This window comes from Schistocerca serialis, chromosome 2 (assembly GCF_023864345.2).
Source record: "Schistocerca serialis cubense isolate TAMUIC-IGC-003099 chromosome 2, iqSchSeri2.2, whole genome shotgun sequence".
NCBI classification, from domain to species: domain Eukaryota; kingdom Metazoa; phylum Arthropoda; class Insecta; order Orthoptera; family Acrididae; genus Schistocerca; species Schistocerca serialis.
The window spans coordinates 315,297,928-315,316,800 of NC_064639.1; the positions used below are offsets into that span (position 1 = coordinate 315,297,928).

Consider the following 18,873-nt stretch of genomic DNA (forward strand, 5'->3'; position numbering starts at 1 on the left):
TTTTAGTTGTCAATTTCCCCATTAATTCAGTGTTACTATTTCCTGATATTTCAGTTCATGTTCAAGGTAGTTTAATAAAATATTGATATTGTTATATTGTTCAAAACTTTAATCATTTACTTACATAATCATTGCAAACAAGTACCATCTATTTTCCACTCAACCAACAATCCCTTCAAACTCCAACAATTTTTTGCAGAGCAGCATGACATCAATTCCTAAAAATGTTTCATTCAGTGAACATATTTTTATCCTAAGTTAGTAACATAGTGGAGCACCTTAAATATCTCAGAGCTTATAATAATCTTTGTTACATTTAAAAATCACTCTGCAAGAACCTTTAAATTTATTATATAAAAATTTCCAAAACTATTAAACCATAACAGAACAAAGTTGCTTGAAATTAGTTATTTTGAGAATAAAATAATTTTAATTCAATAAATACAGAACATATCACACCATGCCTATGTAATACACTTCCAGGAGGGACAAACAAAACAACAGTGCCACTAAACTTCCACAAGATCTTGCTGATCCAGCAACTTCTTCATGGTAAGTCCACTTCCAGTTTCCACACTGCGGAAAATCGGATGGAATTGATACCATCTCATCATGTCTACCAACTTTCAGTACTACACCCATACCAAGTTCTGCATGGTTTGATATATGACAGTGAAAGAACCAGTATCCTGAAAACAAAAATAAAGGAAAATCAAATTTTGGTTCTGCAACATCTGAAGATCCAGGAATCATGCAAGTTGTGAAGTTCACCTCTCTTTCTGCATGACAGTATACTAAATATTAGTCACAGGGTGTTTCTCTGGCTCATAGCAAGCACTCACTTGTTGTGTTTTAGTGTCAACACACTATTTGACACAACACATTGTGACTAGTATTATACAGGGTGATTCACGATGATATGCAATTATTTTAATATGTTATTCTACAAGTAAAGGTAAAGAAAAAGTTCATATAAACATAGGTCTGCAAATGTGTAGTTATGGAGTTATGGTTAATAAAATATTTTGCCTGAAATTTAGCAACTTTGCTTATATGAAGCCATCGCAAAACTGTACAAGGTTAAAGTAAACCATGATTTCCATTTGTTTTATTGTTATTGATCTGGTGAATCTAATAAAACATGATGTATCTCAGGTGATTGCAGCTGTGGTCCAAACTGTTGTCTTCACCCTGTACTATCGTTGAACGATATTCTTTACTAATAGTCTTCCTCAAAGAATGCAGCTGGCATTCCTAAGTCCTACACTTGGTTTGAAGATGCCAATTCCCAGATAATCATATCCCAAAGAGTTCTTTACCAGTTCTCGTCTTCCCTTCTCATGAATAACTGACTTAATGTGTAACAATATTATGAAAAGGATAGTTGCTACTCACCATACAGCAGAGATGCTGAGTCACAGATAGGCACAATTGAAAGACTGTCAGACCCCACACACACACAGATGCATCACACACACACATGACCACAGTCTCTGACAGCTGGAGCCATCTGGCTTGTTTGTTGTTGTGTTTTCATCATTGCGTGTGTGTGTGTGAGTGTGTGTGTGTGTGTGTGTGTGAGAGAGAGAGAGAGAGAGAGAGAGAGAGAGAGAGAGAGAGAGATGTACACTTTCCGACAGTGTTGTGTCTCTTTGGGGTGGGGTGAATTTCTAAGGGACGAAACTGCTGAGGTCATCGGTCCCTAGACTTACACACTACTTAAACTAACTTATGCTAAGAATAACACATACACCCATGCCCAAGGGAGGACTCAAACCTCTGGCAGGAGGGGCCGGCCTCTCTGGCACTCCATATCTCCATTACATGGTGAGTAGCTATTATCCTTTTCATAATACTGTTACATTCCACCTAGGATTTTCCATTGTTTATCTTAGTGTGTACTTATGTATCTTTATAGTCTGTATTGTCAAACTGTCCTACCACGCAACTAGTAATTGCATAAAAATACTAATATTTTCACATAGTGACAATCAGTGCTTAGATTTTGATGGACTAGGCTGTTTTTTTCTTTGTAACACATGTTATCTTCTAGGTAGAGCTATGCTAACATTGTTGTAGACACAGATGCACTAAATTTCAACTTCTGTAACTATGAAACTATAAATAGCAGCAAAGTATTGAAGTAGATAATCAGATCAGCACTAAGACAATAATAAGTCCTTTTTACAATCAACAACATGACATTCTCATCACATCTACTCCCCTGTGTCATCATAATCATAAGCTGCATAAATTCACTGGCCCTGGTTCCCATGTATAATATTCCTATCATGTTCACCTACTGCATTTTCCTCCATTATCCCTATTTCATACACCTGCTGCCTCCCTTTGAGCCATCAGCCACCTTCTTTCCTACCACCTGCCTCCTTTCTCCCCTTGCTCACTCCACCTGACACAACTCCTCTCCTCACACCCACCTAACTGTGTCGAACTGCAAGCTCTGCACAGTGTATTCAACTGCCAGACTGCAGTTCCACGATTGTGGATTCATCCGGCACAATGTAGCTGTACAGGTGTGTATATGTATGTATGTATGTATGTGTGAGTGTGGGTGGCGGGGGGGTGGGGGTGGGGGGTGGGGGGGGGGGGGAAGAGGTTGTCAATGACTCAATGATTCTTCCATGCAGTAAGTTGTTACCTTTATTCTTAATTATTTATATTTTGCTGAAACTTTCCATACCATAAACATAAACTAAAATTTTGCATATACATTAGCACCACAAAATATAATAAAATGCAATGTGAGATTTTAATTGTCAGATTTTCTTATACTAACTGTATCTAATAAGACATATTTGTATTTATCAATCCTTCCTCCTAAATTTGTCTGCTGGTTACTGCATATTAGCCTCCATTATGGATTCTTACTGTTATTTTTTATTAGATTGTGACTGTTTTCTATCCTTGTTGCTGTCTTGGGTTCCAAATGCAGTTTTTTGTTTACTGTTTATATTGTTTTATTTACTGTTCTAAAGTGTTCCTTGGCTCAATCAATGCAAATCAGAAACAGGTTACTACAGAGTTTTAAAAAATCCATTGGAAACAGTTTCTACAAAATTAATGCTACAACATCCTGTGTTCACATATGCTCTAGTGCACACAGTATTGAAAGAGCTGTTTAATGTAATATGAATCAACACTTATTATCTGAGACATTACTTTGCTTCTTGTGTGTATAGCTGATGCCAATTTCTTTTATTAGCACTATGATTATATGGCTGAAAACTGTAACCTCGAGGACTTATCTGCATAATTTCTGTAGACTGCAGATGATATTCTTACTAATGTTAAACAACTGTAAATATACCTTTTCGTCAATCAGTTTTGTATATTGGCTCTTCATTCTGATTTAAAATGTCTTCTGCTGTTTTGTGCAAAAATACTAAAGCAATGTTTACTTATAACTCTTGTCATGCCCTAGATGTATTTCTCTATGGTAGTATTTAAGTGTGGTTATTTTACTGCTGTGTCTTTCTTACACATTTGTACCAAAAGAGTTCTATTAGACTCACATGAAATCACTGAGATACTAAACAGACTGTCCTCTGGTCACTACAGATACTTTTGGCAAAAAGAGGTACAAGTGACCTCTAATGGGAGGTATTCAGATACAGACCATATTGTATGTGATGCAACTGAATGAGAAGTGGGACCCGCACATCTGTCATATCATGTATGATAACCCCATCTTCTGTCTTGGCTATTATTCATATTCTGTGTTTTATACATTCAACAGACTTTTTTCCCCATGATTGTCACATGAGAAAATACAGTTGTGGAGAACTTTTTCCTTTTCTTTCTTAAATGTGTCCCTTAATTTATATTTTTCCTGTTTCCTGCCTTTCTTCTGATGTGAGACATTTTAAAAAATTCTTGAATCTGACATTTACCTTAGTTTCTTAAATATGTTTGCCTGCCAGCCCTTTATAATTGTTCCTATTGTGGTGGTTTATGAGTAGACGCTCTTCCAATGTTCCAATTATCCAACATTACTTTTTGTACAAGTTACACAGAAATGTCTCGTGGTATGCAGCATACTTAGTTGTCAAACTGAAAACAGTAACTTTGTGGACAGAATATTCATAAATAAGTACCAAATGATGGGGAATTTGATGGAACCCCAGGTTTCTAATGATAAAGACAGAGCTATTGGTAATGTCAATGATAAATTTGTGGGAGAAACCCAACAGTGTTATAATGAACATTTACTGAAGGAAGATTGTGTCACCCATAAACCTGCATACCATAGTAAAGAACAAATAAAGAACAGATAGACTTTTGAAGCTAAGGAATTAATCTTGCAGACAGATTACTGAATATTTATTTCAGTCCATCATTAGTCTGCAAGCATTATATCAAATCTTTGTTGTCAAAATTCTAGCAAATAAAAGTGTACAACAAGTGAAACTCAAGTGCTCCTGATGTTAGTGAAATGCTACCACATTTTGGACAGTACCTGAAGTAGTAACAAAGAGGAGAAACGGGGAAGCAGAGTCTTAATATAAACAACAGGTGGTTGTTATGAAAATAGAAACCATATGAAAATAAAGAATATACTAGCAAATGATTTTAAAAAAATTGTGTTAGAACTTAACATCAGATGAGGAAAGAATTGCAATAAAAGAGCTTGTTTCGAAGAAATGAGAGACGCAACACATAAAATTTCATCAGAGAATATAATGAGAGTGAACAAAGAGATAATAAGTATGAAACAAAAGAACATGTAAACGTGCAGCTTAGAACTAATGAGCACTAATGAGCTAAGTGGTTATTCAAAGTATGTGGTGGATCTTATGAAGTAACTAATTGACAAATGTAGGACGAAGGATGATGCGTGCGATTTCAGAGATCACATGTCCATACAGTTCACAAGCCCACTTGTACTGGTCATGTGGGTCAGCCCGCTGGTGCTCTCTGGTGAACGGCCAAGGAAACAGTATTATTTAAGTGATTGCGAATGGGTGCTTGGCCTATTCTGTGACCTGCATTACTTTTGTCCAATCAGTGTGTTCAGTGCTATGCACAATGTTTACCTCATTGTACCTTATGTGTTTTTCTATAAAGTACTATCTTCCATAAATCCTGTTTGTTCCTGCTATAAAAAATTTGGTGATGAGTGAGGGCTATGTTTTCTCCATGTGTTAGTGTCAGTGCTAAGATGCCTGGCAACTGTCAACAACAGCAGGCTCTCCCTACTGCTCTAAAACAAATGGCATATGCACATTGAAATAGAACTAATTATGGTGAGCTTAAAGTACTAACCAATCTTGGATTATATGAAGTGAATGGTACCGCACCAAAGACACAAATACAATGTTAAAATGTAAATGTTTATAAATATTTAATGTAATTACAAAGATAACTGTGAACTTTAAAAAAAAAAGATAGACAGTTAATTGTATTTTATTTATGAAATGTATGTTCCAAATATTGTTTTGGAGATACAGATCAATACTTGTTAGTAATATCTTTGCTACATTTTGCTAGAGATAAACCTTTGTTCTTTTGTGCAGTTAGAAGTGTGAGGATGGAGAATGAGTTATAGGTGTTTTATTGATTTGTACTGTGAATTGAGATGACTGAAAATATATGTGTAATTATGCAGAAAGTCCACCAGAATTCATATTACTAAAATACCAACCTGATTGTCCTCTAGATGATGTGGGAAGATAAATAACAGAAAGGAAAACAATGAGCCATCAATACAAAACAAAGAAGATCAACAAAAAAGATGAATATTTTTGTTATTAAGAGAACTGGTTATTTAAAATTGGTCTGTCCATCTCACTCGCTGCAGTGGGTCGCAATCTCAGCATAGCGAGTGGTGTGAAATGCGATCAGCTGCCCAAGTTACCAACTTACTCCTAACATTAATAAACCAACTTGGAACAACAAGAGGGTGGGATGGTCAGAATACGCTGATGTCATCCAGGACTTTTCGAAAGTGCAATGTGAATATTTGGTTGGATTATTTTTCTTGTTGCAAATTTAAAGATACTGTGAAAATTTTATGTGAACAATCATTCTGACATGAACCACAGTTACAAAACACCAACAATAACAGCAAAAAAGGAGTTTGCAAACAAGAAGAAGAAAAGGATGGTAAAAATAAAAAGTGAGGTGAACAATTAGCAGTACCAACATCCAACAAAACAATTAAATACTGTAAATATTTTATTTATTTCTTTTCTCTTTTTTGGGGTAGTGTTTCATTGTGTATTTATTAACAATGACAGTCATTGAAGAATATGGAACAATAGGGAATAATACAGACATGGCAGACTTAAATATTGTAGTGAAACAAGAACAGGAAAATGTTGGTAATGAACTGAATAAACTAATGGATGAATTAAACCAAGATGATGATAATGATGTAAGTACCATGCTGTCATTGTTAATAAAATGAGTAATGACCAGTTTGCAAAACTAAATGAGCAAATTGAGAATCATAAACAAGAAAATAAGAATCAGTTCACATATACTGGTCATTCAAAAAAGAATTATTTGACTGTATCGGTAAAAATACAGCTCAGTTATATTATATTGATCACAAAATTGAGAGGTTGGATGGTTGGGGGGAGTAGAGGCTGTGGAGTCCACAATGAAAGAAATTGAACTTAAATTTAATAACAAAGTTAAAATTGTCAAAGATGAGATTACTGAAGTTAAAAAAATGCTTTTGAAAAAGTAAGTAACAGCAAAACTAGCTCCCTAGAAAGTAGTGTTTCTGTTTTGTGTAAAAAAGTTGAAGAATTGTCTAATGATGTTAACAATGTTGGAACTATGTTTTTCAACATTCCAGTGAAAACTTTTCAGATGAAGGTAGTTTACACCCTGTAGATTTTCTGCAGCAATGCAGAGATAACTTTGTGTCGAATATGCCTGATATTATGAAAATCAAGTTTGTTTGAACTTTTTGAAAGGTTACTCATTAAGCTGGGCAAATCAGTATATTAATTATGACACAACCTATGCAGACTTTGAGAGAGGATTTTTAGGCAGATTTTGGTCAAAGCTGAAAAAAGCAGGGAAATACAACCATAACAGAGAGACATACATTTTGAAAGAGGTAGTAATCAAAATTAGCACAGTAATAATCACAACAGGGGGGAACATATAATCACAATGGTAACAATTATCATCAGAAGGAGAAGGAAGATAATAGAGTAAATGGTAAAAATGTTCATTCTGGAAAGCAACCTAGTTGCATCAAACATGAAAAAATTATACATATCAGTTTTTTAAAAATATATGTATAATGAGGATAATTATAAAAATGATGATTGTGTTGATGTCTTGTGGAGAACTATGTTGAGGAAGCAGTGGACTTAGAGACTTTGTATTACGGTAGTTCATATTCAGGAAATCATGTAAAATATTATTGGTAAGTATTTGTAGCTGGAGAAAGTAGTTAATGGAGGAATCTAAGACACAAGTGGAAGTAAAATTTTAGATGAGTTTTGCAAACATGAAAGTGCAGGACCATGTAGAATAATAATTTAACTGAGCTATTACATGAAAAGAAAAATAATCATCAAAGTCAGATTGTATTGTACAGTGAAATGTTGAATAGAGATGAGATCATTGCTACTTGAAATGTGGAAAATTTTCTAATATGTCAAAATTTACCATCTGATTTTTTGTTTTTGCTTGTGAATATTGCTTCTTTAATTTGAATTTCCATGCTGCAAGATTTATCTGTTACTTACCTATCCATTTTTTTAATAATTACATTATACTATGTATTTGTCTGTTACTGTCTCAGTATAATGGATTAATTGAGGATAAGTTCCCCAACATGATAGTAATTTCAAATGATTTAATATGCATTAAGAAAAAACATTTAATTTTTTTACCTTAATGAGTTAGAGTGAGAAAATATTACTATAGTCAGCCAGTGTTAGCAATACCAAAACATCTAGTGCTTTAGTGAATAAAAAGAATGTTTATGGAAAATAAACAAGTAAAAAGTTTATAAGCTATGTCAGTTCATTTATTATTGTGTTGTCTTTGAGAGGAAAAGGCAAAATAGATCATGTTGTTTTTCAGACCTGTATGTGAAGTTAACAATTAACATATTTTTCTTGGCTCATGCTGTACTATTTTTGAACAGGTTACAAGAATTACAGTGCATAAAAAAATTTCTATTTGAGGAATTTTGAAGGCATTATGAGGTTTTGTGAAATATTTTATAATTTTGATAAGTTTATTCTGAGATGAATTCGTGAGTGAGATAGTTTAGTGTACTGTGAACTATAATGAATATGTGAAGTTGATGAGGTATATAATGATTTTAGGGAAATGAAACATTAGGGATTTATTGGTGGTCTGCTTTGTAATGCATTGTACTTTTGTTTATGGTGGTATGCTACAGAAAATCCTGAGAAATGGCTATCAGGAAGTTAGGAAAAGTAATGTTGATCATTAGTCTTTGATTCATGTTTATGGAAGTTTGAGCTTGGTCTGATTCGTTGACAGTTACTGAATTTTATTTAACAGCTGCATAATTCCAAAGCAATGGCATTTTGAAAGAGTTGGTACTGGTAGGATATAATTTATATGTACTAAATATCTAGTTATTGGATATAAAGTATTAACATCTTGTGAATTCATTTCCATGTTAACTTTAATCATGATATTTGCGTAAAAAAATCCATGAAACTTGAAAACTGACCATTAGAGCATCTCCTTTTGCTGTATAGAATTATTGGTCACCCAATGAAACTTTGACATTTCTTGTGTACTAGTTCTGGGAATGTGTGTGGAAGGCAGCTCACCATTTCTCACAAAATAACTGCAATTTCTTGCACTGTATATCACTTGCTTGTGTTTACTATGATAGATTTTTTATGTTTAATATTATTTAGTGTATGTTCTCAACTTTCATAATGTCTCACTGAATCAGCATACTTTATGTAAATGCGAAAAAAGAATTTTAAATGTAACACTGGCAAATAGCTAATGAACAACACTTTAAAGTAAATTTCAGTGTTGGTGACATTTCTGGCATAATTTATGACCAATATTTTTTACATAAGCAACTAAATAATCCAGTTTTTAAGAAAACGTGTAAGGTATAAGAATGAGCTAGTCATCTCATCCTGCAACATAATTTGAAAGACTTGAAAAGCAATTTTTCTTATGCTGTTGTATAATCTGTTTTGTGATATGAAAACTAATGAATCCAAAATTTTTGGAACAATCAGAGACTAAAACAAAATAAGTGATAAAAATTGATAATTTTGCACATGGAATAGGTAGGCGGTCTGTGGACTTTGGTAGTCACACCACATGGTGAGTGGTGCCTTCTCTAGCTGGGTGTATCCATTCTTAATTTCTGGTTCACTCTATTCTAATTCTTTCTATTCTAATTCTTTCCTATCTGGATTCTATTTCCACTGTGCTCTTCAATCTTCTCTGTCTGGAGTCTATCCTGTTTATGTCACCACAACTTCAGTGGATGATCCCATCCAACAGTACTAACCTTATAGCATCCATCACATTATTAAAAAAAAAGGAAAGTTGTTGCAAAACAGAGCAAGGAATAATTTTTGTTGTAGCATATTTTTATATGCTGAGTGTTCAATGTTTGTATGAAAGGTAAACTTGGAAGTAAGACATTGTAAAATGTTGTTACAAAAAAATTTCATCAGTGTTATGAGAAAAAGGATTAAGTTCCTTACTAACTACATTAATTTTGTCCTGTGAGCCAATGTGCCGGCCAGAGTGGCCGAGCAGTTCTAGGCGCTACAGTCTGGAACTGCGCTACCGCTACAGTCGCAGGTCCGAATCCTGCCTCGGGCATGGATGTGTGTGATGTCCTAAGGTTAGTTAGGTCTAAGTAGTTCTAAGTTCTAGGGGACTGATGACCACAGCAGTTAAGTCCCATACTGCTCAGAGCCATTTGAACCATTTTTTTGAGCTAACGTATTTTGTTGTATTTTGTTTAAAGCACTTCAAATGACTTTATATGGATTAAGATGTTTTCTTTTGGTCATAGGGCTTTACCAGTCAATGATGTTTTGCTTATTGAAGACAGATTTGTAAATGCTGGTATGCAGACGTTTTCAAGAAATACAAGTTCTACTGTGATGCCAATATGATAAAATTACTGTTATGTGTGCCATATTTTGCTTATCCCATATGTGTTATATAATATTCAGTAATAATTTGAGAGCTACAAAATAAGTAAAAGTTCAGACTTTGAAATACTTTTGAAAATATGTGAGAAAAGAACAATGTAAAGCAAAATTCTGCTCTTGACCTTATTTGGATGAAGTGGTAATGCTAAGAGAGTCAAAAAAATGTATATCACATAACGAAAAACTGTTGATGTAACCACATTTATTATTTGTATCAAAATTTTTCTCACATTTTATGCTTTCAAAATTTTGGGGGGAGGATGAGGGGGTGGGGGGGGGTGGGGGGGGGGGGGGCTACTGTAATAAAAGTGATTGTGGTGAGGTAAACATACTAAGCAATCTTGAATCGTATGAAGCAAATGATACCACACCAAAGACAAAAAAACTAAAAAGCAATTACTACAAAGCTATTTAACAATGTTTAAATGTAGATGATTATAAATACTTAATGTAATTACAATAATAATTGTTGACTTTTCAAAAAAGATAGACAATTGATTGTGTTTTATTTATGAAATGTATGTTTCAAAGATTGTTTTGCAGATATAGATTGATATATTATAGTAACTTCTTTGCTGCATATTGCTAGAGGTAAATCCTTTTCTTTTGTGCAGTTGGTTGTGCAAATTTGAAATGAAAGGATGGACAATGAGTTATAGGTGTTTTATCAATTTGTATTGTGAAGTAAAATGACTGAAAATATTTGTGTAACTCTGCAGAAAGTCCACCAGAATTCATATTATTACTGAAATACCTACCTAATCACCTTCTACTTAGTTATAGAATGATAAACCACAGAAAGGAGAAGAACAATTAGCCATCAATACATAACAAACAAGATCAACTGTTTCTGTCACTCACTTCAGTGTGTCACAATCTAAGTGTGGCAAATGGTGTGAAAATGTGATCAGCTGCCCAAGTTACTAACTTACTCCAAACATTAATAAACCAACTTTGGGGAACAAGAGGGTGGGGATGGTCAGAATGTTTTTGAAAGATTAGTCTTCTGTCAGTGCAACCATCGCCCTTTGTGGCATACAATGAATTGGCTGATATTGGGACTCCTACAAGACATGGTTTGCCAAGATTTCCACGTTTCTTACGTGGAAGATGCAGACCTATGTAGGACTTTCTTTGTTTATTGGATTTTGCCATGCATTTATCAGTTGTTATGCCAACTTGCATCTTTGCATGAACTGGCCAACTTATCATTTGATGAACTGTGCAAGCTTCTCTCAATCTGTAAGTGGCAGAACACATGTCATTGCAATGCATGTAGAATTTTACCATCGTCAAAATGCCCAAACCAATCTTGCAAAGCTTGTACTGCAGTATCACATGGGTTGAGCCAGTGTTGTCAATTTGTCACTAGTACCCATCATCATGAATCCTTCGCTAATCACATGGTGTGTGACATTATTATTCGTCTGGCCTCAGATGGGGAAGTCTGTGAAAAAGCACTTCAGTGTGAGAATCTGACACTTAAGGATCTACTCAATATAGCACAGTCCTCTGAAGTGTCACGGGCTGCAGGTAGTCAAATTTCTGCATTGGGGAGATATCAGAAGTTGTGCAGTCAACTCCCGTTAGGCACTTTGCACGTGTTCAGGATTACATGGAAGCCATTGCACCTTTTAAAACCTTCAACTCAGTGTCCCATAGTGCAGCACTAGTTATGGCCACAGCAGCAGCAGGGCAAATCACGGCAGTGGCAGTGTGCTCACCTTCCATCTTGCCCGTACTGCTTCATCCAACATGAGCATGCTGCATGCCCTGAGTACTGAGTGGTTTGCAATAAGTGTCAGAAAAAAGGCACATTGCATTGTTGTGCAGCTCCTCTTCAAAGGCAGATACAGTAGTACTGATGGATATAAACTGTATCTCTACAAATTATTTACTGACTTGTGTGTGTTTAATAAACCACTAAAATGCAAGTGGACACAGGAGCTGCATTGACTTTAGTAAACACGCAAATGTATGTGTACTTCGGCTCCCTTGCCCTCACTCACGTTTCACAGAAGTTGGTTAGCTACAATAAACAGCAGATTCCAATCCTAGGTCAGTTCTCCACTTTTGTCTCTTACAATTCTGTTGTTCACTCTCTCACCTTCCTTGTTGTGGATCACCCCCATACCACAGAACTGTTCAGGTTAGATGCAATGAGGTAAATTTAGTGTCAAATCAAGTTCTGTATCAGTAACTGGAGTCCCTCTGCTCTGAATTTTCATCCCTGTTTCCCCTGGGCTCAGTTGGGCTACCAGTTTTCAGGCCCACATTATCGTGAAAGGTGCAACAGGTACCTGTCACGTTGTGTGACTCTGCCAAGGCTGAATTAGACCATTTGATATCAGCCAGTATCATTCAGCCTATTTCTTACAGTGACTGGGCTGCACTACAGGGCATTGTGAAGAAGCCGATGGCTACCTAACAAGTTTCTTGCAAAATTGTCAGGCACCCACTACTTTTTCAAGACTGATTAATTGGAAGCATACCTCCAGCTCTCCTTGAACGAGGCCACTAGGTGCCTTCTCATCATCAATACACCTTTCAGCCTATACCAATTTCAATGCTTGCTTTCTGCCATCACTGGTGCAACTCCCACAGTACCTGACACCGCAGCCACTGCCGACAATGTCGCTGGGTCCTGTGCAACCTTTGGCACTAACTGCTGACCGTGACAAAGTTGTCACTATGAAGATGCTGTCCCCAGTCCTGTCCTACAGCCTCTCATGGCACAGGGGAAGGTGTGCCAAACCTCCCCCTCATCACTTCTTTTCCCTACTTGCCAGCACCTGCCCACCACATGCCTCAGCAGCTGCCACCATCAGGTGATGAAATGGACATCAATGCCATCATTGGTGTTTTCCATGACTCTTAATCTCAGTGTCTTGTAAGATCAGTGCTTCTTTTTTCAGGGTACCAGTGCTTTTTTGGTACTAGAGCTTTTTTGGAACCAGTGCTTTTTTGGTTCCAGTGCTTTTTTAGTACCAGTGCTTTTTATCTGTACCATGGATTTTTTTCTGTACTGTGTACTTTTCTATGCCTAGTGTTTTTATGTATGTGATTTTTCCATTCCAAGAAGGGAGGAGTGATGTACTTTCACTCATGACACCTGCAATTTCAGAAATAGTGTGTCCATACAGTTCACAGGCCCACTTATAGAGGCTACCTGGGTGAGCTCCGTGGCATGCTCTGGTGAGCCACCAAAGAAACAATATTATTTAAGTGATTACAAATGAGTGCTCAACCTACTCTGTAACTTGTCTTACTCTTTTCCAGTCAATGTGTTCAGTGCTCCACACAACCTGCACTTCATTGCATCTTACGCATTTCTCTATAAAGTACTACATTCCATAAATCGTGTTTGCTCTTGCTATAGCAGATTGCTAAATAGACATGTGTGTTATCAGATACTGTTACCATAAGCAAATGTAACCATTAAAATCTTGCATAGTCATTATTACTGCTTCTAGTATTAGCTTCATTAATTGAATTCTTTATGTCAAGTGTATGTGAAAGAAAGCAAGAGAGTTACAGATGTACTGGCCTTCCCACATGCGTATGTGAAAGAGACCAAGAGAGTTACAAATGTACTGGCCTTCCTGCATCATCAGTAAAACACAAACACAAACAACATTACATTTTATTATATTTTGTGCTCTCAATGTATATGCAAAAATTTAACTTTATGTGTATAACAGAGAAGGTTTCAGCAGAATTTAAATTATTAAGAGTAAAGGTAACAATTTACTGCATAGAAGTCTCACTGACTCATTGACAGGCATAGAGAATAGAATGAAAACTTCACTCACTTTTACACAAATCTTTTAAGAAGCTAACATACACATGGCTCAAAGGGAGGCAGCAGGTGCACGAGATCGAAATAGGGGAGGAAAAGGGAGCAGGCGAACAGGATAGGAATGTGGAATGTGACACATGGGTGACAGAACCAGTGAATTCATGCAGCACATGTTTATGATGAGCTGGCGCAGCAGACTTGGGGAGGGGGGAACAGAACTGAAGAAGAAGGGCAGACTGTTGGGAAGAGTGTTTGTGTGTGGGAGGGGTGGGGGGGGGGGGCAGGGGGTTTAGTATAGACTGAGGCCAGGAAGATCACAGGAATGAAGAATATGTTGCAAGGATAGCTCCCATTTACACAACTCAGGAAAGCTAGAGCTAATGCTGCAAGGGGGGGAGGGGGGGGGGCAGAATTAAAATCAAGCATTTTGTACTAAGCAGCCTGTTTGCCACTAGATAGTAAACTCTGCTCTTCCTCACAGTTTGCCAGTGGCCAAGTGGTCCTATCTTTTGATGGGATAGAATAATCCTCTGCTGGCACTGCAGCAGGATGCTGCAGTGAAATGGGCAACTCTTTGATCTGGGTCCTCCACAGGGTGAAACATGGCAACCTGGGACTATTCCAACTGCTACTACTCTATTCCTGTCAAATAATTAAGTATGTTTCAACAGTGCAGTTTCAAGTATACCACATATGCTTGAAATTCATGAAAAGTTATACATACAATATTTCTCATTAATTCAGTATTCAGGGAGTAGTTTTCAATTCACTGATTACAATGGTATAGTTAGTTTTGCTGAGATCACTATCCATAAAAAGCAGCAAATAATAGAAATTATTACTACAGCTTGTAATGGTAGAAGTAAAATGAATATTACCAAACTATCAGTTTAATAAGTCATGTTTGTAAAGGAATTATTTACATAAGAAGGGACAAACTGGTAGAAGTTGACCTCAGGGAACAACAGTTTGGGTACCAAAGAATTGTTGTAACATGTGAGGCAATACTAAAATTACAATCTATCTTCAATGATCAATTAAGGAAAGGCAGACTTACATTTATAGCATTTGTAGTTTCTGAAAAAGATCTTGATATATTGACTGGAATACATTCTCTGAATTTTTAAGGTAGCAGGGTTAAAGAAAAGGGAGCAAAAGATTATTTACAACTTGTACAAAAACAAGATGGCAGTTATAAGAGTCAAAGGGCATGAAAGGGAAGCAGTGCTTCAGGAGTGAGTAGGACATGGTTGTAGCATATCACCAGTGTTATTCAATATGTACATTAATCAAGCTGTGAAGGAAAGCAAGAAGAAATTTGGAAAGGAAATTAAAGTTCAGGAAGATGAAATAAATGTTCTGCAATTTGCTGATGACATTTAATATCTGTCAGAGACAGCAAAGGACTTGGAAGCTCAGTTGAATGGAATTGACAGTGACTTGAAATGAGGATATAAGATAAACATTAACAAAAGAAGAACAGCGGTAATGGGATGTAGTTGAACTAAATCTGGCAATGCTGAAAGAATTAAGTTAGAAAATGAGACACTAAAATTAGTAAACAAGAGTTGCTATATGGGCAGTAAATTAACCAATTGTGGTCAAAGTAGAGAGAACATAAAATGTAGACTGGCAATGGGAAGAAAAGTGTTTTCAAAGAATAGAAATTTGCTAACACTGAATGTAAACTGAAGTGTTATAAAATCTTTTCTGAAGCTATTTGTTTGGAGTCTAGCCTTGTACAGAAGTGAAACATAGATGTTAAGCAGTTCAAACAAAAAGAGAATAGATACTTTTGGAATATGTTACTACAGAAGAATGCTGAAGATTTGAAGGGTAGACCATGTAACTAATGAGGAGGTATCGAATAAAATTGGAGAGAAAAGAAATTTGTGGCATAACTTGACTAAATGGAGGGATTGGTTGGTAGGACTCATGATGAGACATGAGGGAATCATCAGTATGGTATCAAAGAGAAGTGTGAGAAGAAAACTTTCTGAGGGAGACAAAGAGACCTGAACAGTAAGCACATTCAAATGGACGTGGGTTGCAATAGTTATTCTGAGATGTAAAGGCTTACACAGGAGAGTAGTATGGAGATCTGTATCAAATAAGTCTGTGAATGAAGCCCAGAACAACATTAGTGGACTATTACAATTACTGTGTTGGGAGTGAATTCAATAGTCTGTAAAGTTATATTATTTACAAGTGAACCATGTAATTACAACATGAATGTATTGTGTAAATGAGCTACCACTGAGTGTTAATGCTGTTTATGATGTTGAAAAGTAAGCTCGCGTTACTTGATGAGTGTTTTGGATGAAAATTGGTGGGACAGTTTTCTTCCAAATTTACCAATGGAGTAATGCTTAAAGAATTTTCCATTAATAGAGACTGGGCATCACTCACATGAAAACATCTAATATGAATAAATGGGAAATCATGCAAAACTTAACTCAATCATTTTGTGTTGTTCATTAAACTGCATAACTACCAACAAAAGTAAATTCAGATTGTGAAATTGGGGTTCTGCATGTGTCACCAAGGAATTTCAACCTACAACCACTTAAGTAAACATCATAAGGGATATGACCCATGTTGGAAGGGTTGAGAGTGGCATTGGGATGAACCTAGATAATGTTTAGCTGGTTGGGCAAAGGAAAAAACGCTTTAGAAGGGGTGGGAATGATTGTGGTTAGAACGTCCTTCATTTTCAGGTATGATGATGGACAATTGAAGCCCTAGCAATGGCCATGGTTCAGTTACTCCTGTCTAGAATAATGATATTGGGTGATATGTGGGATTGGGAGGTGATCTGTTGTAAGTGGTTCTAGAAAGTGATGGATTAATTGTGTGTGAGAATATGATGTGGGAAATCTGACTGTGGACTAGATGTGCGAGAAAATGCTTTAGTGAGACCTTTGGCATACTGGACACGGAAACTACCATCACTGTGGATGTGTGATACATGGGTGGCCTGACTATATGGAAATAATTTATTAATGTAGAAGGGATGGCAGATATCAAAAGACAGGTGCTGTTGATGGTTAGAGAGCTTGATATAAATGTCAGTATAGCTGGATCCATCAGAGAAGTGAAGGTTAATAACCAGTTAGACGGCATGTTAGACTGAGAAGGACCATGTTATGTGAATGGGAAAGGATATGATTAGGCTGTAGAGAAATAAGGATAGGATGCCTTGGCCCGAGTTCAGGTCATGAAGATATCGTGAATGAACCTAACCAGAAAAGGGGTCTTAAAGAGGCTAGAAAAATTTCCTCAAGATGACCCATAATATATGGGCATAGCAGGGTGACTTTCAGTTGCCCATGGCCATGCCACAGCTTTATTTATGAACAATCCCCTCAAAGGAGAAGTAGTTTCATCTGAGGCTGCCATTAGTTAGATGTATAAGGCATGAAATGGTGGGCTTTGAACTGAAATGACATTGAGAGAGGTAGTTGTGTGCTGGCATGAGGGGATGTTAGCATGTAGGATGATGGGATCAACAGTGATGACTAGGGACCTAGGTGTTAATGGGGTGGGAATGGTGAACAGCTAGTGAAGGAAGTGATTTGTATCTTTAACATGAGAGGTTGCACTACAAACAGTTGATAAGAGGTTTCAGCATCCTCCAACCCACCTGCCCCCTCTTCACAGTCTTCGTGCGCTGCATGAATTCACTGTCTCCAATTCCCAGATGTTGCATACCTATCCTGTGCACCAGTAGCTTCTCCCCACTGCATTCCTATCTTGTGCACTAGCAGCCTCCCACAATCTATCAGTCACCCTTAACAATACCTCCTTTTGCTCCCTGCCTCCCTTTATCTCCTAGGCAGACAAAATCTTTCACTGCGATCAACCTGCTAAACTGGCATTAAGTATTCAGCCATCAAAATGTAGCTGTGTACAACAAAAGGAAATGTCTGAAAGCTAGAGAAGTTTTCGTTCTTTTGTGTGTGCCCAGTAATAACCCAGTGTTGCTACTATTCTGTGAGTTGCTATATTTATTCCTAATTGTTGTTGTTGTTGTTGTTGTGGTGGTCTTCAGTCCTGAGACTGGTTTGATGCAGCTCTCCATGCTACTCTATCCTGTGCAACCTTCATCACCACCCAGTACCTACTGCAACCTACATCCTTCTGAATCTGCTTGATGTATTCATCTCTTGGTCTCCCTCTACAATTTTTACCCTCCACGCTGCCCTCCAATACTAAATTGGTGATCCCTTGATGCCTCAGAACATGTCATACCAACCAATCCCTTCTTCTAGTCAAGTTGTGCCACAAACTTCTCTTCTCCCCAATCCTATTCAATACCTCCTCATTAGTTATGTGATCTACCCACCTAATCTTCAGCATTCTTCTGTAGCACCACATTTCAAAAGCTTCTATTTTCTTCTTGTCCAAACTATTTATCGTCCATGTTTCACTTCCATACATGGCTACACTCCATACAAATACTTTTAGAAACGACTTCCTGACACTTAAATCTATACTCGATGTTAACAAATTTCTCTTCTTCAGAAACACTTTCCTTGCCATTGCCAGTCTACATTTTATATCTTCTCTACTTCAACCACCATCAGTTATTTTGCTCCCCAAATAGCAAAACTCCTTTACTACTTTAAGTGTCTCATTTCCTAATCTAATTCCCTCAGCATCACCTGACTTAATTCGACTACATTCCATTATCGTCATTTTGCTTTTGTTGATGTTCATCTTATATCCTCCCTTCAAGACACTATCCATTCCGTTCAACTGCTCTTCTAAGTCCTTTGCTGTCTCTGACAGAATTACAGTGTCATCGGCGAACCTCAAAGTTTTTATTTCTTCTCCATGGATTTTAATTCCTACTCCGAATTTTTCTTTTGTTTCCATTACTGATTGCTCAATATACAGATTGAATAACAT

The 18,873-nt window shown here is 36.6% G+C and overlaps 1 protein-coding gene across 1 annotated transcript in view; it reads right to left on the reverse strand.

Moving 5' to 3' along the window:
• Positions 1–323: 323 nt before the first annotated feature.
• Positions 324–18,873, reverse strand: part of LOC126455534 (uncharacterized) — a 205,752-nt gene continuing 187,202 nt past the window's right edge. Inside the window, exon 11 of the mRNA XM_050091284.1 lies at positions 324–689. Within this exon, the coding sequence (XP_049947241.1) occupies positions 454–689 (236 nt within the window). The 3' untranslated portion in view covers positions 324–453. The remainder of the gene's footprint in view (positions 690–18,873) is intronic.